At 55.4% G+C, this 27,976-nt stretch overlaps 1 protein-coding gene across 5 annotated transcripts; it reads right to left on the bottom strand.

Moving 5' to 3' along the window:
- Positions 1 to 599: 599 nt before the first annotated feature.
- JUP (junction plakoglobin) lies at positions 600 to 27,109 on the bottom strand. Of its 5 annotated transcripts, XM_007177648.2 has the most exons (15): positions 26,944 to 27,102; positions 15,665 to 15,880; positions 12,219 to 12,475; positions 11,742 to 11,980; positions 10,672 to 10,873; positions 9,736 to 9,880; positions 9,506 to 9,609; positions 7,474 to 7,812; positions 5,699 to 5,854; positions 5,370 to 5,489; positions 2,957 to 3,107; positions 2,726 to 2,847; positions 2,136 to 2,175; positions 1,710 to 1,875; positions 600 to 1,380 (listed from the first exon to the last, which is right to left on the bottom strand). In XM_007177648.2, the coding sequence occupies exons 2-14, from the start codon at positions 15,870 to 15,872 to the stop codon at positions 1,724 to 1,726; spliced, it is 2,235 nt and encodes a 744-aa protein (XP_007177710.1). In that variant the 5' UTR covers positions 15,873 to 15,880; positions 26,944 to 27,102; the 3' UTR covers positions 600 to 1,380; positions 1,710 to 1,723. The 5 variants fall into 5 exon arrangements, with proteins under 5 accessions (XP_007177710.1, XP_007177711.1, XP_007177714.1 ...); XM_007177649.2 differs by having other exon boundaries at positions 600 to 1,875; positions 26,959 to 27,109; XM_007177652.2 differs by having other exon boundaries at positions 600 to 1,875; positions 15,665 to 15,877; positions 26,959 to 27,099.
- Positions 27,110 to 27,976: the final 867 nt, after the last annotated feature.

Here is a 27,976-nt window from a genome sequence, read left to right as displayed (position 1 = left end):
GTCGGCTGAAGGGCCGACGTCGGCTGAAGGGCCGACGTCGGCTGAAGGGCCGACGTCGGCTGAAGGGCCGACGTCGGCTGAAGGGCCGACGTCGGCTGAAGGGCCGACGTCGGCTGAAGGGCCGACGTCGGCTGAAGGGCCGACGGGGAGGCGTACAGGGGCGGGGGCGGGCCCACCACAGACCGACCAATAAGGGGCCTGGACTCCAAGCCACAGGCCACGGGGGGAGTGTTCTGCCCAGGAGAGATGCGCCAATGTTCATTAAGGCTGGACGGGGGCAGAGCAGGCTGGAAGTTGAGAGGCCGGCAAGGAGGTTGCCCACTGAAGAGAGAAATACTGCCTGGTGTGCCCAAAAGGGGGGACTCACCCCCCAGTCATCTCTTCACCCCTCCTAGCCTCCTGAGGTTCCAAGTTGTGTGTATTAAATCAACTCCAGCTCCTGGAAGGCTCCTTTCTCCCCCCGCCCCCCCCCCCACCCCGGCTCTTGCCTTCTCCACACACACGGTGGCCGTGGACGCTCGGGATCCGGCCGAGGAGGCATCAGGCTGCTAAGGGAGCCCCGTCCCCCCACCCCTCTCCCCCAAACAGTCTCCACCAGATCTGTGTCTTAGTTTTATTTTCTTTGCTTTGGTCTATACAAAAAAAACCAATAACCAAAAACATAAAGCGATAATAATAAAATTTTCTACTGGGACCTTCCCCAGCCCCCCACACCCGTGTGCAGGAGGTGGTGGGGGGAGCCTGAAACAGGAAGGGGAAGAGAAAGCCCCTCACCGCACACCAGAGGGGTCAGCCAAGAGCACTTCTCAGGGGGTCAGCTAGGGCAGTCGCGTGGGCGGGACAGGGTGCAAGGGAGCTGCTAACCCCGGGAGGGGCCAAAGCCAACTGCGCATCCTGGGGAGGGAGCAGGCCGAGTCCTGGAGCAGGGAAGGCACATCCGCCCTGCCCCCTGGTCAGACGATCCCTGAACTTTTCAAGATAAGCTTTGGATTCTGGGCCTTTGGGCCTTGAACCTGGGGACCTGGAGACCCCCGGGGCTCAGTACAGTTGGTGGAGTTCAGCGACCAAATCGGAGCCAGCCAGAGAAGGAACCACAGCCCTATGGAGACGGGCAGCCCAGGAGGAGGGGGGACAAGAGTGGGGGCCTCGAGTCTAAAGCTTTAGTGCCAGGGCCTCGGGGCTGGGAGGGGGTGTCGGGCCCTGGACCCACAGCCCAGAACAGAAAAGCAAGAGCAGATCGCCATCCCAAGAAAGACCCTACAGAGGGCCTCTGAAGGCGCGGGGTTCAGCAGGAAGTTGCAGCCCTCCTGCCCAGGCTCAGGCACTTGGCTATCTCGCCCCAACGCCTGCGAGGAGAGCCTCTCAGATGGGGAACCGCACCTGGAGGGAGGGGCAGACACAGAGGGGTCAGGCCAGCCCCGTGGCCCGCAGGAGCTCGTGCGTAACCCAGCCACCATGGTAGAAGGGGCAGGGCTCCTCGCCTCGAGCGAAGATAACAGAATGAGGCAGGCGAGGCACACCTTCCCTGGGGGAGCTCAGCACCAAGAGGCCCCCACACTTGTTCCCCCCAAAAAGGAGCCAGGGTTTCAGGGGAAACGTGAGAGGGCCTCCATGAGAAGGAGGTTCTGAAGGGAAGGGAAAGCCCGAGTCTCAGCAGCCCACAGGGGGAAGGGAGAGCTGCAAAGCAGGGCGGGGAGGGGTCGCCGTACTAGGGTCCAGGCAGCTAGGCCAGCATGTGGTCCGCAGTTGGGTAGGGGGGCCTGAGGCCGTCGCTGTAGGTGTCAATGGGGTAGTCCCCATCCATGTCCATGTGCATCTCCAGGGGGTCCAGGGGCATGTCACTCGAGTACATGGGGCGGTAGGTGGCATCCATGTCTGGGGAGGAGAAGGGAGCTCCGTCCAGGGTCTCAGGCTGCCCCACGGGGCTCTGGACAGCCCTCAGCCACACCTTCTACCTCTGCCCACCCCCCGTGGGTCCGCCCCCTTCCCCAGACTCTCACATCAGGGACCCGGACAGGAGTGCATGTGGACACGACAGTGGCTGTCACTGGTCCTTTGGCCCTGGGGTCACAAAATTGCCCCCTTGCTCACACCCACACAGCACCCCCTCTGCCCTGGGCTCTGCACACACTTACCATCTGCGTAGGGTTCATTAATGGGGATCATGCTCTGGGCCTGAGGATGGAGACAAAGAGAAACATTGAGGGAGGGGAAGGGTGGAAAACGCAGGCTCCAGGCTGGGGGACAAAGACCCCTTGAAGGAACAGAGGATGAGATAGGGTTACACAGTGCCCTGATGAACTCCTCTCCTCAGGCACCTCCCCAGGGTGGAGGGTCCCACCATTCACGCTTGGAGACACCCGCAGAACTAGAGCGGGGAGGGGAGTGGAGGGGAGAGGACTAGAGAATGGGTGCCAGGAGCTGCCCCACCCAGGATCAGGGCAGCCTCCAGCCTATACAGCACCTTTGTGCAAGTTAGAGAAAGGCACCCCTGCCCCAACACTTCACATTAATTTGGACAAAATAAAATTGCCATTTTGTAGGTCAAAAACAGTAGATGGTTCAACCTACTACTTCCATCTGCTGGGAATTGTCATAAATGATCCAATTATAAAATAAAAATCTATGAAGTTGACAGGATGGTAGAGGCCTCCCTAAAAGTACAATCCTTGTGCAGTGCGCAACTTGCACAACCAGACACTGCAGCCCAACCCAGGATACTCACAGCCTCCCAGGCTGCAGGGTCGTGCTTGAAGAGGGAGTTGGTGAGCTCCACAGACACACGTTTACGGTAATCTGGGTTCTTGTCCTCGGAGATGCGGAACAAGACGGCAGCAGCGTAGGTGGCTGAGCAGAGAAAAGGACAGGCCAAGTCAGGTGCCTGCCTCCACCCAGGCTGGGGGAACAAGGCCCAGCTTCCCCCCTCGCCCCCCTCGCCCCCAGCCCAGCCCCTCACCGGTGCCCTCATTGTGGGAGTGCAGTAGCTCCATGAGTGGGGCTGAGGCCCCCTCAGCATCAATGGTGTCGGCCGCCTCCTTGTCCTGGGCCAGCTCGCACAGCACCCCAGCGGCCACACGCTGGATGTTCTCCACTGAGGAGTACAGGAGCTGGGGAGAGGGGGCGCAGGGCGGGTGTGAGGCAGGCGGGCGTGAGGCACCTCACCGCCCTGCCCATCTCTGCCTCCCTTTTTTGGATTTAACCCAAGCCCATAGTAGAAAGCGTGAAAAGTCTAAGAAAAGTATAAAGAAATGTAAAAGCACACTGGACACAATCCCCCACCCAGACACAGCTTCTTTCCATTGGATTTTTATCATAGTCATATACATATATTTGATTCCTGTTTTTTTATCAAACATTGTAGCATAAAGCATTTTCCCATATTATTCAATAACTTTTCCTTAAAAATCTATGAGTTCATGGGAATTCCCTGGCGGTCCAGTGGTTAGGACTCTGCACTTCCACTGCCGAGGGCGTGAGTTCAATCCCTGGTCAGAGAACAAATCACAAGCAGCACAGAGCAGCCAAAAAAAAAAAAAAAAACTATGCGTTCATATTGATACTCAAGAGAGAAAGAGATAGAGACTTGGCTGGACCTAGAGACTGTCATACGGAGTGAAGTAAGTCAGAAAGAGAAAAACAAATATCGTATATTAACTATTAATATTTGTGGAATCTAGAAAAATGGTACAGATGAATCAGTTTGCAAGGCAGAAATAGAGACACAGATGTAGAGAACAAAAGTAAGGACACCAAGGGGGGAAAGTAGAGGGAGTGGGGGGGGGCGGTGGTGGGATGAATTGGGAGATTGGGATTGACATGTATACACTGATGTGTATAAAGTAGATAACTAATAAGAACCTGCTGTATAGGGGTTTCCCTGGCGGTGCCAGTAGTTAAGAATCCGCCTGCCAATGCAAGGGACACGGGTTCGAGCCCTGGGCCGGGAAGATCCTACATGCCGCGGAGCAACTAAGCCCATGGCCAAAACTACTGAGCCTGAGCTCTAGAGTCTGCGAGCCACACCTACTGAAGCCCGTGCGCCTAGAGCCCGTGCTCCGCAACAAGAGAAGCCACCACAATGAGAAGCCCGCGCACCGCAACGAAGAGCAGCCCCCGCTCGCCACAACTAGAGAAAGCCTGCGCGCGGCAACAAAGACCCAACTCAGCCAAAAATTATACATAAATAAATTTTTAAAAAAAAGAACCTGCTGTATAAAAAATTAAATTAAAGAAAAAAAGAGAGAGAGAAAGAGAATGCTACAAAGCAAAACAACAACAAAAAGCAAAAAGCCTCATCAATCGCAAGTGGAGGTAGTTACCCGCACCAACTCCTTACTCTGAACATTAATAATTAAAGGAAAAACATTTCAAAAACTAAAAGTTCTTCTTCAACACCATTGTCTATGACCACATGATATAATGGACCGCTCCTTTTTTAACCATTCTCTTATCATTGGACAGCCGGTTAATTTTCAATTATTAGTAGTTAACATTGCAATTGTCAGCTCTGTGCATACATCTATGCCATGTTTTCAATTACATTACGCTATTGCATAAAGACAGAGTCCCAGACCTGTACTACTTGACTGTCTATACGTATTTCAAAACTGCTTTCTGGAAAGGTTTTACCACCTTATCTTCCCACCAGCAGGGTATAAGACTGCCCATTTTATCACATCTTCATCAGCACAAAGCACTCCCATTCTTTTCTTTGCCAATTTGATAGTGGAAAATGGGCTCTCACTGCAGGGTAAGCTTCACTTCTTTAAACTCCTGGGGTTGAGCATTGCTTTTTGTTTTTCGGGTTTTTTAAATATTTATTTATTTACTTGGCTGCGCCAGGTCTTAGTTGTGGTATGCGGGGTCTTTAGTTGTGGTATGTGAACTCTTAGTTGCGGCATGTGGGATTGAACCCGGGCCCCCTGCATTTGGAGTGCGGAGTCTTAGCCATTGGACCACCAGGGAAGTCCCGAGCATTGTTTGTTTATGAGCCACCTGGGAATTGCATGTGCCTCTTCTTATATAACTGCTGGGGTCTAGCACTGGGGTCTAGTATTAACGAGCTCTTTTTATATGAAAGATATTAAACTCTTGTCTGTTGTGATGCTTGCAAATATTTTCCCAGTTTGCTGTTTACTTTTCAATGCTTTTAGGTTTTTTCGGACATTAAAACATAGTTTTTGTTTTCATTTGTTGGCGTTTGCTAAGTGGTCACTCCTGGTGCGGCCGCTTTTCTTCAAACTCCTCCAAAGACCTCTTGATGCCTGGCCCAGACCCCCTGAAACCCATGGCTGTCAACCTTCCCCTTTCAGCAGTGGGGAGAAGCAGGGGTTGGGGGAACCTCTCCTGCCCACCTGCCCCAGACTCACCTGCACAAACAGGGGGATGGTGTTGAGTCGGAAGATCTCCATGCGGTTCATGGGATCCCGGGCGAGGATGTGCAGGGCCCCGGTGCAGCCTTCCACGATCTCCTCCATCCTCACGCCATCCTGTACAAGAGGAGCCATTGGGGCATAGCAACAGGTAGCCCTTGGGAGTGGTCACACCCCCCCACGACCCTGGCAAACCTCACTGGTCCTTGGAGTTGGCATCAATTGCAACTCGCCTCCCTATTTACACACTCGCATGCGCACACGTTCACACAGAGGACACCCTGACTCCCAGGGTAGAGGGTCACAGGCCCCTGCAGTTCACTTACCGTGTAGGGCTGCTGTGTGCCTGCAGCCATGTGGCGCTGGGCATCCTGGTGGGCCTTGACCAGCAGCTGGACGAGGCGGGGAATGACCGCTGCCTCCTGCAGTGGGGCATGGTTGGCTGGGCACAGGGCCAGATTCCTGATCAGGCCGATGGTTGCCTGGCAAGAAAAGGGACACTCATCAAGGGCATTTCCTGGGCATCGCTTCTCCAGCATCATCTCCTCCTTCCCCTCTCATCTCTTCTGTCCCCCAGGCCAGCCACAGACATGCTGGAAGATCTCCAGAGAATGAGATCACCCCCAGCCCATGCCCCTTATTCCATACGATCTGTGGGTCCTCATGTCTAACTCTTAGAGGTCCTGCCAAAATGATACCCCATTCCAGAATATTCCATCAGCCCCCAGGCCCTGACACTACCCCCTGTCCCCTCTCTCTTACCTCCCACTCACAGACAACATAGTCTTGCTTTTCTGATAGTTCCCAAACCCTGATTATCAGGGAGAGGGAGTCCTCACTAGGGTTGACCCTGAAGCCTCCTGCTTTGGTGACGCTCACACTGTAATCAGTCCCCAGCAGGCGGCTCTGGGAAGAGGTCTCTGCTCCAGGGTCCTCCAACTCCCAGGAGCCATTCTGGCCTCCCAGGGCTCCTTGGGGAGCAATTTATCATCTTATTTGATCCTCAAAACAAGAAACCAGGAGGGCAGGGATGAAAATCATGGGGGAGATGAGGACAGAGTGGATGACCTGCCAAGGTCGCTTGTCAACTTAGCTGCTGGGTCAGGGTGCAAACCCTCCGCCCACCTCGAGCTTGTGCTGCAGACCAAGACCAAGGAGGGGAGGGACCGCGTGCTGCCCTTTCTTTAAAATACAATATATATATAATCACTTAGAGTCATTCTTATCTGGACTGTTATATTGTTGAAAATTTAGGCAATAGGAGCCCCGGCCAGCTGGCTCCTGTGCCCTTTGACAAGACCCCGGTCTATGGCAGCTTCCTCACTCTCTGGAGCCAGGTGTCACACACGCCGGTAGCTCTGCCCTGGCTCACCCTCACCTCCCCTGCCTGTGACAGGGAACTGATACACACCTCTCCTCTACCCAGGCAGCCTCCTGACAAGAAAGCTCCACCCTGGCTCCCAGTAGCAGACACCAAGTGTCCCCAGAATCCTCTCTACCCTTTGTCTTTTTCGCAACCCTCCTGAGTTTGAGCAGGACACATTAACACGGTGCTAACATCCTTGCATCCAGATGTGGCCAAATGACCAAGTTCCAGAGTATGGGCTGAAGTGATGTGTCCCACTTTCTGGTCGCTGCTAGCCCTCCCTACTTCTCCAGGGCTAAAAGGCACCTACGGGGATGATGTAGTCCAACTGTTCGTGTGAGGACAGTCCTCATGCCCAGACCCTCTGGCAGAAGGAATGTGCTCCATGGACCACCAATAGCACCTGGGGGCTTGTTAGAAATGCAGACTCTCAGGCCCACCGAATCAGAGCCTGCAGTTGAATGAGACCGCCCAGGGTGGTCCTGTGCATGTTAAACTTTGAAGCTCTATTCTAGGAGATGGCTGAGCTACAAGATAGAAGGATTCTGGGTCTCAGGAGCAGAGCCGCTGTGGAGGTCTAAACCGGAACATGAGAGAGGAGTAAACTTTTGTCTTATCGGAGCCACTGTATTTTAGGCCTCTTTGTTACCGCAGCTTTGCCTGAACCCATACAGCGCCTAATCCTGTCTTCAGAGCTCCTCCCCTCGCCTGACCCCACCGTGCAGTGGGCGGTACCTTGACCAGTGGCCACTGGTTGGGCTGGTTGAGCAGCTTGACGATGGCCGGGATGCCGTAGTTGAGGCGCACGGAGTTCTGAGCCATCTCGGCCTCGGGGTGGCGGCTGGTGAGGTGGCGCAGGGCACAGATGGCGGGCTCTGTGATGTCATCCTTGTCACCCGCGCACAGGATGGCATGGATGAGCGCCTCCACGCCGCTGTTCTGCGTCACCAGCGTCTTGTTCTTGCTGTTGTTGCAGGTCAGGTTGGACAGAGTGCCCGTGGCACAGGTGAGGACATTGACGTCATCCACGCTCAGCTGGTTCACCAGAATCTTCAGCACACTCTCCAGGCCCTCCTGGGGTCGGGGGAGGCAGTGCAGAGTGAGGGAGATTCCCAAACGCAGGGTCTTCCCAAGTGTATCCGGGAGAACGGATGGCCTAAGGAGGTCTCCAGCCCACTCAGCTCATACTCGATGGGCCCTGCCTGTGTGTGTTCATCCCCGTGATCCTGCCAACACCCGTGAGAAGGTAGTCGTGGGGCAGCTGAGGCCCAGAGAGGTTGAGGGCCTTGCCCACAGACCCACAGCTAGTGAGCCGGATCTGAACTCAAGCCTGTCTCTAAGCTCCACGCTCTTTCCTCCACCCACTCCTGTCCTCAGACCCAACAGAGCTCAACTCAGGCCGAGGGAGGCCCCTAGGCCAGAAGGAAATTGTTGAGGAGGTCCACGCTTCCATGGCCCAGCTGACCCACTTTTACACGCTTCTCCCCTCTCTGGGCCTTAGCTGCTGCCCATTCAGTGGTCCCCAGGCCAAATCTGCTTTCAGGAAACATCCCTAACCCAGGAGCCTCATTCTCCCAAGGGGAGCCATGTGGGCCCTGTGATGGAACAGGAAGACCCCAGGATCTGGGGACAGACAGTCCTGAGTTCAAATCCCAGCTCTGCTGTCTGCTAGCTGTGACCAAGGGTCATTCCTTAACTCCCTGAGCCTGTTTCTTTTTTTTTTTTCTATTTTTCTGTGAAAATTTTCTTTTTCTTTAAATTCTTTATTTTATATTGGAGTATAGTTGATTAACAATGTTGTGTTAGTTTCAGGTGTACAGCAAAGTCAGTTATACATATACATGTATCTATTCTTTTTCAGATTCTTCTCCCATTTAGGTTATTAGAGTACTGAGTAGAGTTCCCTGTGCTATACACTAGATCCTGTTGATTATCTATTTTAAATATAGCAGTGTGTACATGTTAATACCAAACTCCCAGTTTGTCCCTTCCCCCCACCCTTCCCCCCGGTAACCATAAGTTTGTTCTTTAAGTCTGTGAGTCTGTTTTTTTTAGATTCCGCATATAAGCGACATCGTATGATATTTGTCTTTCTCTGAATGACTTACTTCACTCAGTATGATCATCTCCAGGTCCATTTGCGTTGCTGCCAATGGCATTATTTCATTCTTTTTAATGGCTGAGTAATATTCCACTGTGTATCTGTACCACCTGAGCCTCTGTTTCTTCATCTAATGATGGGCCCCGCACTCTACCTCCAAGTACTGAAAGGGGTAAAGGAGCCAATGTCCCCAGTGCCTAGTGGAGCCCAGCACATGGCAGGTGCTCAACAAGCAGCCGACTGATGCAATTCTTAGCAATGACAGGTTGGAAGGAGGGACCAGAAGACTTGTCCTGAAACTGCATTTTTCCTTAAGCTGTTTTTAGGCACCGGGGGCCCCCAAGCCGTCTCCTGCACACTACTGCTCCCCGCCCAGGGTCTAGGTCAGACCTGTTCCTCTGACACCACCTGAACCCCAGCCAAGAAACATCAGCCTCCTCCATCTAGTCCCCTTTCTGAATCCCTAACAGGGATTAGAGCCTTGAGCCTAAAGGGGTGAGGGGCTACAGGGCACTTCCATCCCCAGCCACAGTGGAGCAAGATATAGAGGCCTCCGGCCTCCCCCCCAGCTCCTAAGGTCAGACTCCCAGACAGGAGGTTGGACACGGTAAGATGGAAGGACGAGGTGGCTGAAGAGGCGGACCCAGGCTCGATGACCTCCCTCACCTGCTTGGTGGCCACGTCCGAGAGGTTGCGCAGGGTCCAGAGGCAGTTCTGCACGAGGCGGGGGCTGTTGCTCGTCAGGTGTTTGCCCAGGGCCTGCATCCCACCTGGGGTGGGAGATGGGGGCGCGTCAGCCACAGGGGAGCACCGCTGACCGAGTCCGGTCACCGGTCAGGGCCCCCACCCCCGCCTGCCCGGCCACATGGGCCACCCTCACCGGCCACGGTACTCACCAGCCTCCACGATAGCGGGCTTATTGCTGGGACACACGGACAGCACCTTGAGCACACGGCTGGTGGTCCAGAGCAGCTTCTCGTAACTGTAGTTGCGCATGATGTGCACGAGAGCCTGGGGTCCTCCGTTGGCCAGGATGATGAGCTGTGGAGGGAGGGGGGCAATGAGTGTGAGACAGATGGGACCATGACAGGGAACAGAGAAGGAAGGGGGGGTGACAGAGCCGTTATTACTGTGCTTCATCTAAAACCTGAAGAGCTTTTGTGACTATTAAATAAGCCAAAATGTTGGGAAAAAAAGGTAATACACAATGCTGGCAAGGATGAGGTGAAACTACTAACATACACTGCCACTGATGGCATTGCAAATAATGCAGTCCTTTCGGAAAGTACCTGGAACTCTGAGTAAAAGCTTCGAGATATTAAATATCCTCAGCCCCACTGATGAAACACTTTTCCTACTCTCTGGGAAAGGCTGTGTACCTGAGTATGTTCATTACAGCATCGTTCGTTCATAAAGGTGGAAAACCGGGAGCAACCTAGATGCCCTCCCACAGAATAAAGTCTGGGGCCTCCACTTAAATGAAATGCTACTTGCTGTTATAGAGGGTGGTTTTGAGGACAGTCTAGCAAAAAAAAAAAAAAATTTAATATCATGCAGAAAACAGATGCAAAGTTGTAAATTGCTGTAACTACCACTGTGTATAAATATGCCCACAGGAAAGCACTGGAGAAGCACATGGTTGTATGAGGATAATGAATTTTTTCTTTCCCTTATCCTCAAAATATCCAGTAATATGGTGAAACATGTACATCTGTATATACATATATATTTAACCTAAAAAGGGTAAGAAGGCAGTGGCCTGAAGCTGCCGCTGGACGGAGGGTGATGCCATGGGAGCTGCAGGTCTTGGTTGGGGGCGGGGTGCGGCCCACCTTGCTCTCCTGGTTGCCGTAGGCCAGGAGCTGCAGGCAGTCGGTGGTGATGGCCAGGAACTTGGGGTTGTTCTTGTTGAGCAGGGGCACCATCTTCTGCAGCCCGTCTGCCAGGCGCACCGCCATCTTGGCGCCCTCCTGGTAGAGCAGCAGGTTGTGCAGCGTGGTGATGGCGTAGAAAAGGACCGACTCCACGGGGGAGCTGGGATAGGGGCAGGGGGTTCGCGTGAGCCAGGTACCAGGTAAACGTGGGCCACCTCCCAGTACTGACACCCCAGTGGTGTCCCTTGAGTCCAGCCCCACTTTTTTTTTTTTTTGCCACACCGTGTGGCATGCGGGATCTTAGTTCCCTGACCAGGGATCAAACCCGTGCCCCCTGCAGTGGAAGCGTGGAGTCTTAACCACTGGACCGCCAGGGGAGTCCCCCAGCCCTTTTTATGCACAAAGCACACAGCACCTCTCCTCTCTCCACTGGGACCATGACTCCTTCTGCTCTGGGCTCCCGGCTGGGTGCTAAACGCACAGTTGGTCCCCTCAACACCTGTCCCTACTGAGTAACTGCCATGTGGAAGGCCTCATACTAGAGAGGTCCTGCAAGGGACTCAGAGGGGAATAAGATCAGTATCTCCACCCTTAGGTAACTCGCAGCCTAATATGATGTAAGGAAAAAGGCCAATCAACACTGCAAGGCTGGGAAAGATAAAGGTGGCAAGGGACTTTGCACATGCTGTTCCCTCTGCCTGTAATACTGTTCCCTTCATCTACACCAGCCAAACTCCACTCATCCGTCAACACCCTGCCATTAGAGTGAACAGCTTCTTGGAGCTCTGCTGACCAATCTTGGACACACCTTTGCCCTCATCTATACTGTATCCTGATAACTAACCTGTGAGTTACATGCCTGTCTCCCCTGCTAGGCTGTGAGCAGCTGAGCACCAAGACTGGGTGTGGTTCTGCACCTGGCACATAGTAGGTGCTCAATAAATGTATGGAAGCCCAGGGACGTGGGCAGGGTGGGGAGTCCAAGGGAGGGGAAGCCCCAGGCTCCCGCAGTGAGTAGGGGTCGGTACCTGAGCATGCGGACCAGGGCAGGGATGCCGCCCGACTTGAAGATGGCAAGCAGCCCCTCGCGGTGGTGAGAGAGGTTGTGAAGGATGCTGGTGGTACAGCGGGCTGTGTCCAGGTCGCTGGTGTTCTGCATGGTGCGCACGACGGCTGCTACCAGCTGGGGCGAGCCCATCAGCGCCCGCCGAGACGCCTCCTTCTTCGACAGCTGGTTCACGATCATGGCCGCCTTGGTCACCACCACCTGGGGGGAGGTGGGAGGACGGGAGGATCTGAGCAGATGGGCCAGGTTGGTTGCCGCTGTGAGAAGGAAGGGCCAGGAGACCCCTCCACAAAGCTCAGACAGACCCGGGTCAGACTCTTCCCACTGATGGGGCTTTGGGTCAATGACCTCCCTCCACCCCAGGTAGGGCCCTCTCCTGCAGACACCTGACCTCTCCCCTCCCTGTCCTGCCTCCAGCCCGGGCAGGCCCCTCACAGACCGGGTCCTCATCGTTGAGCAGTTTGGTGAGCTCAGGAAGGGCCCGGGTGGCCAGCTCGGCGTCGTCCTGGTAGTTGATGAGATGCACGATGGCTGACTTCAGGAGCTGGGATGGCTCGGCCAGCCGCTGCAGGTTGGTGGTCTGTCCCTCCACCTGGGTGACCAGCAGGGAGCTGTCCTCTCCTGTCACACCAGGACACATGGCCTCCCGCACCCGCTTGGCTCTGGCTGTTGTGGACATCTGGTAATCCAGGTCACCTGGGGGCCAACAGGCAGGGACTGAGTTGCAGGATGCAGGCAGGGGGACACTGGGGAGCAGGCATCCCATCTGGGTCCTCTGGACTGCCTCCCAGACCACCACTCATAGTTCTACCTTTAACCAGTGACCTTGAGGAGGGCATCATCGCCTCAGTTATATCATCTGTAAAATGGGGCACCACCTGTTCTGTCCATCGCAGGGAATTCTTACGAGAATTAAATGAGATAATAGTTGTGAACTGGGACTTCCCTGGTGGTCCAGTGGTAAAGAATCCGCCTTACAATGCAGGGGACGCAGGTTTGATCCCTGGTCGGGGAACTAAGATCTCACGTGTCGCGGGGCAACGAAGCCCACGTGCCACAACTACTGAGCTCACGCACCTCAACCAGAGCCCACGTGCCACAAACCACTGAGCCCTCGCGCTCTGGAACCCACACGCCACTACAGAGCCCACACGTCCTGGAGCCTGCGCACCATAACTAGAAAACAGAAAATCCACAGGCCACAACTAGAGAGAAGCCCATGCACCAAAATGGAGAGCCCACGTGCCACAACTAAGACCTGATGCAGCTAAAAATAAATTAAATAAATAAATAATAAATAAATCTTAAAAAAAAAAAGTTGTGAATTGCTCTTAAAAGAAAGAATGGGGCTTCCCTGGTGGCACAGTGGTTGAGAATCTGCCTGCCAATGCAGGGGACACGGGTTCGAGCCCTGGTCTGGGAAGATCCCACATGCCGCGGAGCAACTGGGCCCGCAAGCCACAACTACTGAGCCTGCGCGTCTGGAGCCTGTGCTCCGCAACAAGAGAGGCTGCGATAGTGAGAGGCCCGCGCACCGCAATGAAGAGTGGCCCCCGCTCGCCGCAACTAGAGAAAGCCCTCGCACAGAAACGAAGACCCAACACAGCCATAAATAAATAAATAAATAAATAAATAAATTTATTAAAAGAAAAAGAAAGGATGCATGTGCCTGGCACATATTGTTAAAAAACGTTCAGAGATTATTATTATTAAAAGGAATAGCTAACATTTTTTGAGTACAGGCACACCTTGGAGATATTGCGGTTTCATTTCCAGACCACTGTAATGAAGTGAATATTGCAATAAAGTGAGTCATGAATTTTTTGGTTTCCCAGTGCATATAAAAGTTATGTTTACACTGTATGTAGTATATTAAGTGTGCAATAGCATTATGTCTAAAAAATGTACATATCTCAATTTTAAAATGCTGCCAAAAAATGCTAACCGTCATCTGAGTCTTCAGCAAGTCACAGTAGTAATATTAAAGATCACTGATCATAGATCACTATGACAAATAGAATAATCATGAAAATGTTTGAAATATTGCAAGAATTACTAAAATGTGACACAGAGACATGAAGTGAGCAAATGTTGTTGGAGAAATGGCACCGATAGACTTGCTCCATGCAGGGTTACCACAAACCTCCAATTTGTAAAAAACGCAGTATCTGCGAAGTGTAATAAAGTGAAGTGCAATAAAACGAGGTGTGCCTGTACTTATTATGTGCTTAGCAGTGAATTAAGTGCTTTCCTTATACTTTTCTCATTTAATCTTACAACAATCCTAGAACGTAAGGACTATTATTATCTCCACTTTATAGATGGGAAAACTGAGACACAGAGAGGTTATAAGAACCCAAGCTGGGATCTGAACTCAGACAGCCTGACTCCAGAATCCAACTCCGACTCTATGCCCCTCCCTTAACCACCAGGTAGGGGTAGGATGAGACAACCTCGGTCTCTTTTCAACCCTGAAATCTCACGATTCTAATTATACCCTCATCCTCCCCAAAGGAGACAACTCTCCCATTATATGGGCAGGCAAATAGAGGCCCAGAGGGCCACCCAGTAGAATAGAGCAGATGAGAGGGAAAGTCCAGACTGTGGGTTTCAGCAAGCGAGAGGTGGGCTCTCAGCTAAGAGTCCAGGCTCCACCCCCTGGTGGGTCTGGGAGTCCCACAAACAGGTGCCCTGGCTTCCCAGGCAGCCCTGCCCTGGCGAGTGTCCCAAAGCCCCGAAGAGAGGGAGGCAGAGGTTCCACCCTCCAATCAGTCGGGAAGGAGGGACCATCCACATGACTTTCCCACCCGGATGCTGTACTTGAGCTACCAACACAATGCCTGGCCCTGCCAAGCTGAGAGGCCTCTGCCTGCTGTGTGGGAGGAGCTCCCCAGGGTGCAGAGGCTGAGCTCTGCCGTGGCCCAGGCTGCCACAGCCTACCCTGCACCCTCCCCAGCTCCCACAGCTCTCTGGGCTGCGACATTCAGGGCCCTGGAGGCATCTGTGGACTACACACAGGACTGGGTACTTCCCTCCCCCAGAGAGGCAGGGTACCCTGGGCTGACGGGGATCCCCACCCCTGACTAAGCCCCAGAACCGGGCTCTACCTCCCCGGAATATCTGAGGCTCCTGGAGCAAGAGGACTGTGTCTTCCCCACAGTCCCTGAGCTCCCTGAGGGCAGCGATGATGCTTCCTCATCACACTGTAAGTTCATGGAAGGCAAAGACTGTGCCTCTTCCTTCAGACTGGTGGGCAGGGTCTATGCTTCCGCTCCGTCCTAGAGGTTCACGGAAGAGGAATCTGCCTCCCTCCCAGATGGGGGCGCTCTGAAGTTGCTGTGCCTCCTCCCTCAGACTGCTGAGTCTAAGAACAGGAGCTGTGGGGCTTCCCTGGTGGCGCAGTGGTTAAGAATCCGCCTGCCAGTGCAGGGTACACGGGTTCGAGCCCTGGTCTGGGAAGATCCCACATGCCGCGGAGCAACTAAGCCCGTGAGCCACAACTACTGGGCCTGCGCTCTAGAGCCCGTGAGCCACAGCTACTGAGCCCACGTGCTGCAACTACTGAAGCGTGCATGCCTAGAGCCCGTGCTCCGCAACAAGAGAAGCCACTGCAATGAGAAGCCCGTGCACCGCAACAAAGAGTAGCCCCCACTCACCGCAACTAGAGAAAGCCCGCACACAGCAACGAAGACCCAATGCAGCCAAAAATAAATAGATAAATAAATATATTTATATATTAAAAAAAAAAAAAAAACAGTAGCTGTGCCTCCCTCCTCAGACTGGGAGCCCCATAAAGTCTGCCTCCTCTGACCCTGACCTCCCTCCAGGGCCCAGCCTGGTTTTCGGCGGGAATATTCCCATGGCAGAGTCCCCAGGGATCCCGACCTTGGCTCTGGGGCACCGCCTGGGTGTAGGTGGTGGTCTTCTTGAGCATGTACTGGCGCCCACAGGCCTCGTCCTCCTCCGTGATGCCTTTGCTGCTGACCGAGGGCACGCAGGTATTGACCCCCGAGTGGATGCCCGAGTCGTAGGTGTACGTCTGTTGCCACTCGGTCACCTTGATGGGTTGTTCGATGAGGTTCATCACGTCCATGGTGGCTGCTGGGGACACAAAGGAGGGGCAGGAAATTAGCTGGCCGCAGTGGGGCATCCCATCACCGGGCCCAGTCCCCACCTTCAGCCTCTCCCCAGGCCCTGCCCATCACCCCTAACCCGCACCACAGCTGCAAGGCCGTCAGCAGGCTGTGAAGGAGGGTGGGAGACAGGAGGGACCAAGCCCAGGGAGGGACCGCCAGGATGGGACACCTGTCTGTGAGTCCTGGGCTTGCATCTCTGACCTCCAGTCCAGGGTGGGGTGAACCCAGTGGCGGGAGGGGCATAAAGGGCCAGATGCCCCAACCCAGTCCGCAGCTCACTCACCTTGCTGTCCCAGCCCAAAACCCCCAGAGCAGGAGAAGGCATTCAGGACCTCCAACAGCTTCTGGGGTCCCGCAGACCCACCCCCATCCACTGGGGCCCCCTGGGAAGAACTGTAGAGGTGAGGCAGCTACACCCCAGGCACTGGGCAGGAAACCGGGTGGGGCAGGGAAGCAGCCAGACAGGTTTCTCTGGAAGCCTCAGAGACTCCAAGATCTCACTTTCCTGCAGATGGGGCAGGATCACGAGTGACCCCAGAGGCTCAGGCCCTAAGAACCCCATCTTGGGCTTTCCTGGTGGCGCAGTGGTTGAGAATCTGCCTGCCAACACAGGGGGCACGGGTTCGAGTCCTGGTCTGGGAGGATCCCACATGCCGCGGAGCAACTGGGCCCATGAGCCACAATTACTGAGCCTGCGCGTCTGGAGCCTGTGCTCCGCGGCAGGAGAGGCTGCAATGGTGAGAGGCCGGCGCACCGCGATGAAGAGTGGCCCCCACTTGCCGCAGCTAGAGGGGGCCCTCGCACAGAGGCGAGGACCCAACACAGCCTTAAATAAATAAATTAATTAAAACATCTGATTGCCTTAAAAAAAAAAAAAACTTAACCTCATTTCATTTAAAAAAAAAAAAAAGAACCCCATCTCTCCAGCACTCCAGCTTCTAGAAGCCTTTCCCAGAATTCTGAACCCTACCAACCAGTTCAAATCTCAGCCACATACTACTGGGGCAACTCACCGCTCCGCTGAACCTCAGTCCTCATCTGTAAAATGGGGTAGCACCACCTCCCTCGTAGGCTGTTGTGAGGACCAGATTCATAAAGGACCCAGCCTGGTGCCTGGCACACAGTAGGTGCTCAATGTTGGTGACCTTGGCCAGATATCAGTACTGCTTCTCCCTCGGGGTGGGGCAGACCTTGGGGTGGTCACTGCTATTCAGAGACTTGGGGCCACTTGAGGCTCATGAATAGCTGGGCCTGCCTCTGTACCAGGGAGGTGGTGACACCCACTTGGTCTGTCCAGCTCCCGTCTCGGTGCTGACCTCCAGAGTCCAGCAGCTGGGAGGACGGGCAAGGGAAGCTGTGCCCCAGTGAGGGCCTTCCTGGTGTCCTTCAAGAAGGCTTCCCTGGTGGCGCAGTGGTTAAGAATCCGTCTGCCAATGCAGGGGCCACGGGTTCGAGCCCTGGTCCGGGAAGATCCCACATGCCGCGGAGAAACTAAGCCCGTGCGTCACAACTACTGAGCCTGCGCTCTAGAGTCCGTAAGCCACAGCTACTGAGCCCGCATGCCACAACTACTGAAGCCCGCGGGCCTAGAGCCGGTGCTCCGCAACAAGAGAAGCCACCGCAATGAGAAGCCCGCTCACTGCAACAGAGTAGCCCCCGCTCATCGCAACTACAGAAAGCCTGTGCGCAGCAACGAAGACCCAACACAGCCAAAAATTTAAAAAATAAATACAATAAATAAATTAAAAAAAAAAAAAAAGTCATCATCCTCACAAGTGGGTTTCGAAGCACATGCTCTGCTCCCGCATTTACAGATGGGGAAACTGAGGCTCCACCCAGTAAGGAGGCATAGCAGAGAAATGACAGAGCCAGGCTCAGGCCCAGGTGTGAGTGACACCCGAGTCTGTGGCCTGTGCACACCCAGTGTGGCCTCAGATGGCAAGTAGACCCCAGGCTGGCCCACCCGTGAGGCTGGGCAGCAGCACCCAGCACCTCAAACCCATTGCCCCATTGTGTTGGGAGACCAGTTAAGGACGAGGCTGGAGTGGCTGGTGAGCCTGGTCCCAACCCAGGAACAAAGATCACCAAGGATATGTCTTCTGGGACGGCCCCAGTGCCACCCTCCGGGAGGATGACAAAGATCCTTCATGTCTCCCCGCCTTTTATGGCGACCCCAGCTCCTCCCCTGCCTGTGAGCACACCTGCAACCGGCAGACACAGGAGCCAGACCAGCTCCCCGCAGACTCCTTCCTCTCCTCCCATCACCCCGAGTGACTCAGAGTTTCCGGCTGATCAACAGAAGCAGGCTCGGTGCCTCCAGATGTGCCCAGCTGCTTTCCAGGCACCGGCCAAGTGTGGCTATTTCAGGGGGAGCCCTTCCCCCCCGCCCCCGCCCTAACCACACACTGCCCGGCACTCCTGCCTTCCCTGGACAGACAGACACAGAGAATACAGGAGAGTTTGGGAGGAGAAAGCCTGTCGCAGAAGCCCCCGGGGAGAAAATTCAGGCAGGAGGCCTTGGACATCCAAGCACTGGAGAAGGAAGATGAAACTGTGTCAGTAAATACAGTTGCATTAACCCTGTAAAGGCCACTTTGCCGGGCAGAGGGCTGAGCCAACATCTGGATGCCGAGCCTCAGTCAGATTCGCTTAGGACAAACTGGACATCTCCAGCCCTATCAGTAAAAACACCCCACCCGAGCCAGAAGAGACCAGTAGAGACCCACCGCCTACCCTGGTGCTTCTGAGCCAAGTGAGAGGGATACGGGCCTTGGTCGGAACCTCAGGGACAATCCCCTCACCAGCCCCATATCCAAAGGGACCACCGAGGTCAAGGCTGGCCATGGGAGGGGCGTTTCCTCAGCAGGCCCCTTACCACCCCCGCCAGCCCAGGCCTGGAGCCAAGAGAAGTTGAGGGCTGGACAGCTGCCCAGGGCGAGACAGAGCCCTCAAAGGTCAAAGGATCCATGGCGGAGGGGAGGCGGGGGACAGAGGGCGGTGGGGGGGGGGGGCGGAGAGCCTTAACTAGCAAATGAATCTCATGCTTCCCTAGAAGCAACCCTGGCCGGCATTTTATTATTCCCAGTTTCTAGGTGAGGAAACAAGCTCCAGGCTGAAAAACAGTGGCGCTCTGCTCAAATCCAGATCTGCCTCACTGCCAACCAGCCTCCAGCCCACCAAGGAGAGAATGCCAGACACCCTGCTGCAGAAGAGAGTGATGGGCAGGGGGCAGGAGGGGCACAGGTGGAGCCGAGCACCTGCTGCTCGGCAATCAGGAGTCCCAGGTTCTAGTCCCACCTCTGCTGCAAACTTGCTGTGTGTCCTTGGGCAACAGCTTTCCCTCTCTGTGCTTCATCTTCAGAAAGGGTAGCCCAGGTGATCTCAGAGGAATGTTGATATCTAAGATTCTAGGAATAAAGAGTCAGAATTCCCATGACAGACAAGAAAAGGCTGAGGGTGGGCAGGGTCAGAGGTGGAAAGCAGTCCAGAGAGGACACGCACCAGAACTCTTCTTGAAGAAGGCATGCTGGTGGGGAGCTACTCCTGCCACAGGAAAGATATGTCAGACCTCAGGCAGGGCTGTCAAGCAGCCCCACCTGTCTCCCCACCTACTCCCCAGGAGAACCAGGGGAATTCTTTTTTTTTTTTAAATAAATTTATTTATTTATTTATTTTTGGCAGTGTTGGGTCTTCGTTGACGCACGCGGGCTTTCTCTAGTTGCGGCGAGGCGCAGGCTTCAGTAGTTGTGGCGCACGGGCTTAGTTGCTCCGTGGCATGTGGGATCTTCCCGGACCAGGGCTCGAACCTGTGTCCCCTGCACTGGCAGGCGGATTTTTAACCACTGCGCCACCAGAGAAGCCCCAGGGGAATTCTTTCACAAGAAACAAAAATGCTGTTTTTGCAGTTCCCAGGGTGGAGGAGGCCGCACCCGGTTTGGTCTTGTCCCTCTCTGTTCTGGACCTGGAGTGAGACCCACCACAATGCCCCTGGACAGAGCCAGGGTGGAAGGAGGCGAGACAGACGCGGGCCCTGCCCCTGCACCCTGGCGGAAGCCGGGCAGAGCCAGACACAGGGCGGGGCTCTGAGTTGAATGGGGGCACTTTGTTTAGCAAGCAATCTCTATTGCAGAAGGAAGAAGCCAGCTCAGAGATCACTGGGTGGGGTGGGGGACCTCACAAGGGACAGGAAGAGAGAAGACAGGGGCTCTGAAGAGGGTGTGCGAAGGACCCTTCCCCCACCAGTCCACACTGGCCAGGAATCTGCAAGCTAGCAAGGGGGATGCTTCGGGGCCTACCCCGCCTGTCGCTCCTGCTTCCTCCGCCGCGTGGCCGACCCAGGGGGCTGGCAGCAGGCACCCTAAATCCAAGACTGTCCTGGCAGAGTGTGGTCCAGCTCTGACATTAAAAAGAACTCCCAGGAATTCCCAGGCAGTCCAGTGGTTAAGACTCCACGCTTCCACCGCAGGGGGCACGGGTTCGATCCCTGGTCAGGGAACTAAGATCCTGCATGCCATGCGTCATGGCCAAAAACAAATTAAAAATTAAAAATAAATAAAAGGAACTCCCACCAGAGTTACATCAGGCTTCTTCCCCCTGCCAGCACCTGCCACAGTGACGGGCTGGGCTGTGCTGCAGGACGCCAAGTGTCAGTAAGACGCCGGGAAACCAGGACAGGAATGGGCTGCCCGAGAGGTGAGCTGGGACCCGGCTCAGAAACATGGCATTAGAGCAGGCAGGGCCCTCCAGAAGTTCCTTGGGCCAGAGGCCAGCACCCTGTGCAGACACGGATCAGGGGCTCAGACAACGACAGACGAAGGAGGCCATGGGCAGGGCGGGAGGGCATGGGGGTCAGGGGAAGGTTCCATCCTGCCCCCGCACTCACTGGCCGTGTGCCCTTGGGCAAATCACGCAAGTTCCTGAAGCCTCATTCCTCCTCTGTAAAGTAGAGACAATCAAGACACTCCTTTCTTCAGACGGCTGTGTGTTGTGTGGATAGTACACAACCATGACTGTGCAAGGCCTCTGTTGGTGGGAAAGGCCCAGGCAAGCGTCCTTCTACTAGGGAAACACAGAAATGGCAGAGGAGGAAGCCAGTAGAGATGGGCCTGGCAAGGTAGCCGGTAGCCAGCCTGCTTTGTGGGACCCAGTACCCAGGGCAAGACCCAGGCTTCCTTTCCCTGAACCCTCAGATGAAGGCTAGGAGGGGAGCTGCCTCCTGGCCCTAGGCCAGAGCCCCTGGGGTCGGGGAAGACGAGTTATGTCCAGGTCCTGGGAGGGGAGGCCAGGTGGAGACATGGCGCTGCCCCTCTCCCCGGTCACACGTGCTGCCTTCTGCAGCTGGGGGCCGGCAGGCCAGTCAGGCCTGGACATTCCCCACATAGCAGCCCCAGGGGAGAGGCTGGGCTCCGCAGTGTCACCAGCCACCAGCCTTCCCCACTCTGTCTCTGGCTCCAGCAGAGATTTGGCGAGCGGTCCCAAGCACAGGCGGAAACAGACTCTAGAAAAGTACAGAGACAGACAGGACTGCATCCCTTGACAGCCCTGTCTCCCCCATCAGGCTGGGGCTTCCCAACTAGGCCTCTCCCCTCAGACGGGTAGCTCCAGGAGAAACGTCCGCCACCCGCAGACTAGATGTTCCTTGGCAGAGACTGTGGTCTCCCCCATCAGACTGGTCATTCCAAACGGGCAGGGACTGAAGCGGGCACCATGCGTGGCCAGGGTCCTGGGGACGGGAGAAGATACAGAAGCCCATCCTGAGCTTCCGGAGGAAAGCCCTCACTTCCAGTCTGGAGGACAGCCTGAGCTGTGGCCCAGGACTGGCTGCGGGTAGAGGTTCAGGTCAGGCCGACCCAGCTGCTGTTTATTTTCTTCCTTCTGGGCTCCTGCCCAAAGCAAACAAACCAGGGTGGGAAAATGAAGGGGACTTGGAGGAGAGGGAAATGCCTGGCCAGGTGGCTGGACCCTGGGAAACTCCAGGCTCCCCTGGAGAGAGCTCCAGCTGGAGCGCCATTCCCTGCTGGGGACCCTGGGTGGGCAAAAATCCCAAACCGGCAGATGACCCTAGACCGGGACTCCTGGGAATGGAAAAACACTTTACCAGCCTCAGGAAACAACAGCTAAGGACTCACTTGGGTCTGTGACGTATCTCAATACCCAAGTGCCTGCTGTCCCCACCTGACCACCCCCACCCAGGGGGGCTTGGGGAGTCCGACCCCAGCTCATGTCTACTCCTCAGGGTGTGATTCCCCAGGGTTTCATTCTGCAAGGATCGCTGCCTGGCCCTCTCCTGGAAAAGCAGGGAAGACCCAACTCGTACTTCCCTGTTCAGCATTTGCTGGAGAAAACTAGGGTTTGGATAAAGATTTGGTTAAAATTTGTTATTGTATACAGAGCATAAGATCATCCAAGAGCGAGGCTGAGAAATAAGAGGATGCTAAGAAAAGAGAAGGGAAAGAGATGTTCATGGTTAGATGCCTCAACAGGATTACGGGTGACTTTTTTTCTTCTCTTGGAAACTTTCCTCAACTTTCCAACTGTTTTGTAAAATGATCAGATATTACTTTTTCAATCAAGTGGGAGGGGGAGTCGTGTAGTGAGTGCAACCTCCACTCACCCCCAAATAAGCAGTGTATTGATTGCCCAGCCCCGCCCCAATTCTCCCCTGTCCCTGCCACTCACCAGAGACAAGAATCCAGAGACAAGAATCCTCTGTCCCCACAGTGAGGAAAGACAGTCAACCTGTTAACCCACACTCTGCAGGTCACAGAAAGCTGAGCTTCCTGCCCTGAGGGCCCCCAAAGCCTGAGGGGCCAGGAGGCTGAGCAAAGGGGAGTGGTCAGTGAGTTTTCTCTTCAGCCTAGCCAAGGAAGCTGCTGGAAATCAGGACAGTCCACGCCCCCCAGAGCTCCACCAGATTCAACCATGTCCCAGGAGGCAGGCCTCATGGTGTCGCTTGCAGAGACACAAACCCTGATGACCTGCCCCAGTCACTGCTCCTTACCTTCATAGGGGTCACTGGGCCAGCGGCTCATGGTTACCTGCCTCTCACATGGCCAGGTCTCTCCTCCCAAAAGACACAAGACTAAGAGTTTCCCCAGGGACCCCAACAGACCTCAGACTCGCCCCAAAGGGTAGTGGTTCCTACCTGCCCTCTCTCCTGGGGCAGGCTGGCTCTCCCCCAGCTCACACGGATGGGACCCTGCTTCATCCTCTTCAGAGAAGAGTCAACCCTGAGCCTCCACCAGCATCTCCCTCTTACTCATCAACTCAAGATCTCATCTCTAACAGGCAGGAAGTCCTTCCTCCTGTCTAGCCTCCATTCCTTCCATAAGAGTCCCGATCGCTCTTGTGTCTTCAGGGCTGTTGGAAAACTGCAAGCCTGTCACCCTCTTCACAGCAATCACCCGGGACTGAGTTCATTCTCTTTCTTTCTTTGTCACATCAAGTCCCCTCAGCCTTCTCTTCTCCAGGATCAATAACTCCCCATGCCTAGGGTCCCCTCCTGACCTCAAGGGATCTGGAAGCCCCGTGTTGATAGGCTCAGTACCCAGGCTATACTGACACAGATAGAGGCCCCATTTCCCAGGCCCATTCCGGTGTCAGGTGCCCGGTTGGCAGACGTGCCAGAGCCAGGGAGGTCTGAGGACAGTAACACCAGCCCCTCCCTCCAGGACCCAGGCCCTGCTGACCCCACCCCAATCACCGGAAAGGCCTCCTCAGCAACGGAAAACCTACTCCCAGCCCCCAGGGCTCCCAGCTCCAGAGGACAGCCAGCTCCCTGCCCAAGAGCAGGCTGGCAGCGCTGACTGGTGGAGTCCAGCAGGACACTGGTCCGGTCCTAAATCTGACTCTCGTTTCTCTCCACTCCCCAGGGGACAGGTCCCCCTTTATCTTGGCCCAGCTCCAGCCCCCAGCAAAGCAGACAACTCCCACTTCCTACACAGGGACAAGCCCAGAACAGTCCATGGCTTGGCCCAGCTCAAGCCAGGAGGCGGCAGCGGCTTTCACCCCTGCCCTCCTCTCCCTGCCAAACCTCCTCCACACATCCGCCACAGCCCCTGGCCTTGGGGAGATAGCCCCCTCCACCAGGAGCCAAAAACCAAGCCATGGGAGGGGCAGGGGTTTCAGGGGGCAGGAGGCTGGGACGTGAGTCACCCCTACCTGGCAAACCTGCCCCCGCCTTCACCAACCACACACACCACCCTGGACCCTTTGGAATTCTCTTCTCCCCAAACTCCTAAGCAGAGACTCTCAAAAAAGGGATGGCAGAAAAATTCTTCCCAGAGCCAGGGTGGGGTGATACAGCAAGATGGGCCCTGGGCTTGGCGCCAAAGGACCCAAATGCCAGCCTTGGCCCTGCTTGGGTCTCACTGTGCAACCTTGGGCAAGTTACTTAACTCCCCGAGTTTCCATTTCTTCACCTGTAGAATGGGGTAATGATACTTGCCTAGAGGGATGGTCATAAGGATTAAGTGAGAACAGTTAATGAAAGTGCTTGGAATCTGTAAGTAGTCCCTTAATTTTTAAGTGACCATTTATCAAGTACTTATTCGGTAGTTGGTACTATTATTTCCATTTTGCCCAGGAGGTCACTGAAGCTCAGAGAGGTTAAGTGACTTGACCAAGGCCACGCAGGTAACGAGCGACAGAGCTGGGAATCAAACCTAGCTCAGTCCAAGCCTAAATCCCTATGCTCAGAACTGCCCCACTACAACATCTGTCCAAATAATAGCCCTTCTGTAGAGAAGTCAACTGCCCCATCTCATTCTACGGTGGCTCTTTTCCCCAAGCCCTCCCAGGCCGGGGAGAGACCCCCGTCACCTGTACCTGCCCAATCAGTACCCCTTCCTTCCCATGCAATGCACTCTCAAAGCCTCATCCCTGGCAGCCCAAACAGAGATTCCAGAGGAAATGGGGTTGTAATTGGGGTGGGGTGGGACCGGGTGGAGGCACGGAGAGGGCTCATGTCACCCAAGCTGAGGCTTGATCTAGCAAGAAATGACCACTTGGATCCTACCTTTTTTTCCCCTCTCCCTCCAGTCCAGTAAGTAGCCAGTTTGCACCTCCTAACAATACTTCCTCAGTATTATCTTTTCATCGAAGTCACGAGCCAGATTAGCTAACCTAATCATTTAACCAGTGTAATTAACAATGCCTTCCCCTCCTCCACTTTGGCACAGAGAAGAGGGAAAACGGTTATTTTGCCCCAACTCCTTGCCCTTGTGACACCCACTGGAGCAGAAGAGGCATGGGACTCCCCCTGACCCAGGGCACTCCATGGGGTGGGTCTGACCTCCGCCGCCCTCACTCTCCCATCTACGTAGGGCGGTACGGGTCTTCCCAAGCGAGTCAGGGCAAGCAACCCTGATCCCCCCAATCTTCCCTTCACCTCAGGAATGGAGAACCTGGCTGTTACATTCCCCTTTCTGTTCCCCAAGGAGGCCAGGGAAGGGGCTCTCAGGAAATCGCTGGGGGGAGTAGGGAGGGCAGCAGCTAACGCAGCTCTGCCTGAAACCTTCCCCACTGAAGACTTCCTCCAGTCCCACCTTCCCCATCGAAGTCTCTCCGGAAAGGGGGTGGGTAGGAGAAGGACTTCAAAAGCCTCCAGAAGGAATGCACCTTCAAAACCCAGAAATCAAATGGAAATCCAGCCCCGTTGCTCCGCGCTCTTCGGCCTCAATCCCCAGCCAGCTAAATAACGTGGGGGATGGGACAGAGGGAAAAAAAACACCAGAACAATCGCTCCCCCCACCCTCAATCAGTTTGGCCCGGCCCTGCCCCACCCCCATTCCTGGGGAGGGGGGCAGAGCTCCGGAGAAAGCCTGTAGGGCAGGCCTCCTGCGAGGGGGTGTGGTGGTCCCCGGAGACAGGAAGACAAGGAAGAAGCTGCTTCCCCTTTGGCCCGGCCCCCCACCCCGGTCTCCCCCTCAGGCCCCAAGGGGCCCAGCAAACAGGATGGAGGTGGGGGCTGGGAAGACGGGGTCACAGCGCAGGCACTGCCCAGGTTCAGCCTGGCCGGCTGGGGGAGGAGGCTTTACTCCGAGAAGGACCCCTAAAGCCTGCGGGAAGCCCCGGGCAAGGAGGCAGGAAAACCCCCAGAGAAAGCTGCCGTGAATACTCCTTCCTGGAAAGTTTGTTCTGGGTGATTTTTCCGCCAAGAAGAGGATAGAAAGGAAGGGTAGTCCTGTTCCCATATCAACACTCTGGAAGCCGCAGCTACTGGAAACTGGGCCGGTGAATTCTCCACCCGTGCACGACCCCTCCGCCCAGACCCCTATCTTGAGCCTCGGGTGCCAGACACCGGCTGGGCGCGGAGCCGGGCCCAGCACCAATCCCACTGCCATCCCTTCCCGCCTCCGCTGGCGGAGCCAGAGCCCGGCACCCACCCGAACGGAGCGGAGGGAGACGCCGCAGGTACAGTCCCGACCAGGCTCGCAGAGCTGGAGGGCAGGGCCTCCGGACTCCGTGTGCTCACCTGCTCGGCAGGTGGGGCCCGCGTCTCTGGGAAAATGTGCGCTCAGCCCTCACAGTTGGGCTAGCCGGGCGTAGACAATAGGGCCCCACCCAGGCCTGGGGGAGTAGAGAGGGAGGGAAAGCGAGGGTAACGCGTGGGGTGGGGTGAGGGTGGCCCCAAAGAGACCAGCGGCAGCAAGTTTCGCAAACAGTAAATTCCTGATTACAGAGTGAGCGCTGGGACGCAGGCCGAGCAGGTTAAAGTCTCCGCCGCAAGAGGCAGGGCCAGAGTCAGGGACGCGGCGCCCAGCGAGCTCCGCGGGTCCCGGGGGAGGCGCGACCCGGAGGCACCTGCCCTGATCCCTCCCCACCCTTCTCAGACACCGGCTCTCGGAGCCCCCAGTCGCGCTACGCCCGAACCTCGCGCCCACTTAGTCACAGCGCCCAGGACCCCAGCGCGCCCCCTGCCGCCGGTGCAGGGTGGCTCTCCCTGGCTCCCGCCCTCACCTGCCCTGGGACGGCGGGGATCGGCCTCTCGTCCGCTCGCCCCGCTTCCCTCGCCCCAGCGATACCTGCCTCGATCGTCCGCACCTGCGTTTGGAGCCTGGCCGGGCTGGGTAGGGATCGGGCCGGGATGGGAGCCGGCGCGGGCTGCGAACTGAGCTCAGCACACTCGGGCGGTGGCTGCTCCGGACTCTGGCCAAGGCAGCAACTCACTAACCGAACAAAAGGCGAAGGGACCTGACAGCCAAGCCACGCCTCTCGCCCCCTCGAAGCTCCGCCCCTGAGGGAGACGCCCACCCGCTGATGTGGGCTTACTGGCTGCCTGGCCTGACTGTCCTATGGAGAGGCGGAGCCTCGCGCCCAGTCCCCTTTCACCGCCGCCTCTGTTTATCCGCTGGCCATTGGCCCCAGGGACTGCCACTCGGCCCTAGGGACGTTCTCCAACTTGAGGTTCCATCCTAACTCCTCACCTATTGGCAGATTGAGGGTTACTTCCTCCTGATTGGGCAAGGAACTGTCAGTAAGACTAAGGAAAGAACCAATGGAAGGGATGGGGTGTGTCTTGTCCCACCCTACCTCCGAGCAGGTAAGAATGATTACTCTCCCCTTCCCCCTACCTGTCCAACAGGTGAGTCAGGAGGGGCAAGGACAGACGCCTTCACTGGCCAGCCAACTCAGCGTCAGGCATGATGCTTCATGGGGCTTACTCACCCTTGCCGCAAAGTGGTAGTAACATATTAGTATAGCATTTCATAGGCTTTTTGTTCTGGGTTGGGATTTTTTTCCCCCAAAGATGGAGTGCTCATGAGCTTTAGAATTAGAAGTCCTGGATTCGGGTTCTGCTACTTAGTAGCTATATGACCTTAGGCAAATTACTTGTCTTTCACCCTGTTTCTCCACACCTGTAAAATGGGTATATGAGCTATATCTCTCTCTCTCATGGGGGTGAAGGAAGTTTTGTGAAGTCACTTGGACAACTGCTAAAACTTAAATTAATGATGGGTTTTTTTTTTTTTAATTCTCATGACAATTCTGAAAAATTGTTAGGGCAACAAAATGGTCCTCATTTCAAAGATGAGGAAACTGCTTCAGAGAGATGACAAAA

The sequence above is a fragment of the Balaenoptera acutorostrata genome, chromosome 20, assembly GCF_949987535.1.
Source record: "Balaenoptera acutorostrata chromosome 20, mBalAcu1.1, whole genome shotgun sequence".
NCBI classification, from domain to species: domain Eukaryota; kingdom Metazoa; phylum Chordata; class Mammalia; order Artiodactyla; family Balaenopteridae; genus Balaenoptera; species Balaenoptera acutorostrata.
The sequence above is the reverse complement of the archived record's forward strand: the minus strand, read 5'-3'. Positions and strand labels throughout refer to the sequence as shown.